Here is a 1,972-nt window from a genome sequence, read left to right as displayed (position 1 = left end):
AGACACTATTTAATCTACTATACCACATTATAACTTGAAAATAAGATTTTATAAATTTCAACTTAAAAATATTTTACCAAAGTACAATCTAAACATACTCAAGACTACTGTCACCGCCTCAATCGTAATAAGTTAACTCATTGTCTCAATAGTAACCGTGTTTATCCTCTTTAATGTAAAAATAAATATAATATTAAATATTAAATTCTTTTGCTTCAAGTAATACCATGTTATATTTATGTAAATATAAATATTAAATATAAATAAAAAATAAAAAAACCCTAAAAGAATGAGAGTGACACGTATGAAGAGGCAAGGAATATGTATTTACGAGTTTCTTGGGTTGATTTAAAGCGAGAGGCCACGCATATAAATAACTTCACTCTGATCCTCTTCACTCTCACTCTCACACTTTACACTAATTATTACAACATCACTCTTTCACACTCATGACAACAATCAAAATTCCCTCATCCAATTGGTCCGAAACCGAAAAACAAGTCGCAGAAACCCTTCGTGATTTATACCGTATCTCTTTGTTCAGTAGCGTCCCATTCAGTTGGAGATGCAAAAGAAAGAGATCCAAACCTTCGTCTCTTCCGAACAAGCGCTACCGTCGAGCTAATCCCACCGCCGCCGTTGACATCGTCGCCATTCTCCGTCGAGCTAAAGCTACCAGTCCTACAACGCCTCTTTCGTATCCAGCAACTGAATCTGATGATAAGCTCAAACGTTCCAAGAAGAAAATTTCTCTCAAAAAGGTATTCTCATTTTTTTCCTTTCTTGATTCATTCATTTTCTTTCACAATTTTTTTCGTTCTTTCTGGGTTTGGTTTCAGATTTTTTAGGTTTTGAATTTATTTATTTATTTATTTTCTGTTTAAAGGAAAAAGAAGCATCGCTTAAAACTATTCAAGATTTGACTAACACCCAAGCTTCCATCCGTCAGGTGAGTTCATTTTTATTTTTCGTTTTTATTTTTTTTCTCGATTTTTCATGGATTCATATTTTAATTAATTAATCTGAGAAATTTATACAGGAGATTGAGATTGTGAAGAATCACTATGATCAGCTGAAGAGTTTTAATTTGAAGTTGAAACTGAGGAAGCAACAGGTATAAATAATATAACTGATCTGTTTTTTTTTTTTCATCATAATTTTTTAATTTAAATTTTTTATTATTTTGTTCTGATTTATAAAAATTGCCATTTTTTTACAGCTACTATGTGGTGCTAGAACTACCAGTGACCTCAACAGTAAACTGAAAAGCCCCAATTTGGAAATTGGGAAGAATGATCAGGCCATTGGTTTAGTCAACAATTCAACAAAATCAACGGCTGAAAATGAAGAACAGAAGAAGCAGGAAAACCAACATCACGGGCCTTCTGATGGGCCTTCTTCTTCTGTTGGATTGGGCCGTAACAGAGGCCCAATAGATATTCCAGATCTGAATTTACCGTCGGAAGATTTTATCGAGGGGGTTGCTTTTCAACCGTTGGATGAAACTACAAGAAAAAACTGACAGATGAATCTTGATCTTTATTTTGTTTGTATACTGGGGGGTATATTGATTCTTTTTGTGATGGATGTAATTAAAAAAACTTTGTTGAGTTTGTTCAAGTTTAAGGGATGATTAGTCCACGAAATAATTTTGGAAATAATATCTTTATAATATTAATGTTTTCAGATTCTGAGTTTTGTGAAGAATGATTCATGGCATGATTTATTTGGTATTATTTTTGTCAAATTATGCACTGATAAAATTATAAGTAAACAACATCGAATGTCGATTATAGATCCGCATCTAATTCAAATCAATGTTAATCTAATGTAATGAATAAATGCGACTCTCCCTCAAAATGTTATATATAAAGCTTCTTAATATTTTAAAGTTATTTTCCCACTCTCCATATCTAACAAGTTTATTGAAAATTCAAAAATACATTTTGAATTTTAAATTGAACATCACATA

General features: G+C 31.7%; 1 protein-coding gene across 1 annotated transcript; it reads left to right on the top strand.

Moving 5' to 3' along the window:
• Positions 1-383: 383 nt before the first annotated feature.
• LOC131594213 (uncharacterized) lies at positions 384-1,642 on the top strand. The gene is made up of 4 exons (XM_058866300.1): positions 384-761; positions 887-949; positions 1,040-1,114; positions 1,220-1,642. The coding sequence occupies exons 1-4, from the start codon at positions 450-452 to the stop codon at positions 1,520-1,522; spliced, it is 753 nt and encodes a 250-aa protein (XP_058722283.1). The 5' UTR covers positions 384-449; the 3' UTR covers positions 1,523-1,642.
• The last annotated feature ends 330 nt before the right edge of the window (positions 1,643-1,972 follow it).

The sequence above is a fragment of the Vicia villosa genome, linkage group LG4 (assembly GCF_029867415.1).
Source record: "Vicia villosa cultivar HV-30 ecotype Madison, WI linkage group LG4, Vvil1.0, whole genome shotgun sequence".
In the NCBI taxonomy this organism is placed as follows: domain Eukaryota; kingdom Viridiplantae; phylum Streptophyta; class Magnoliopsida; order Fabales; family Fabaceae; genus Vicia; species Vicia villosa.
Note: the sequence above shows the minus strand (reverse complement) of the source record. Positions and strands in the feature narration are given on the sequence as shown.

What these genes read in the sequence shown, in the direction of transcription:
- LOC131594213 (XM_058866300.1), top strand. Translation starts at nt 450, where the DNA reads ATGACAACAATCAAAATTCCCTCATCCAATTGGTCCGAAACCGAAAAA. An exon ending in AGAAAATTTCTCTCAAAAAG is followed by an intron (nt 762 to 886) that starts GTATTCTCATTT and finishes TTCTGTTTAAAG; the next exon opens with GAAAAAGAAGCATCGCTTAA. An exon ending in TGAAACTGAGGAAGCAACAG is followed by an intron (nt 1,115 to 1,219) that starts GTATAAATAATA and finishes ATTTTTTTACAG; the next exon opens with CTACTATGTGGTGCTAGAAC.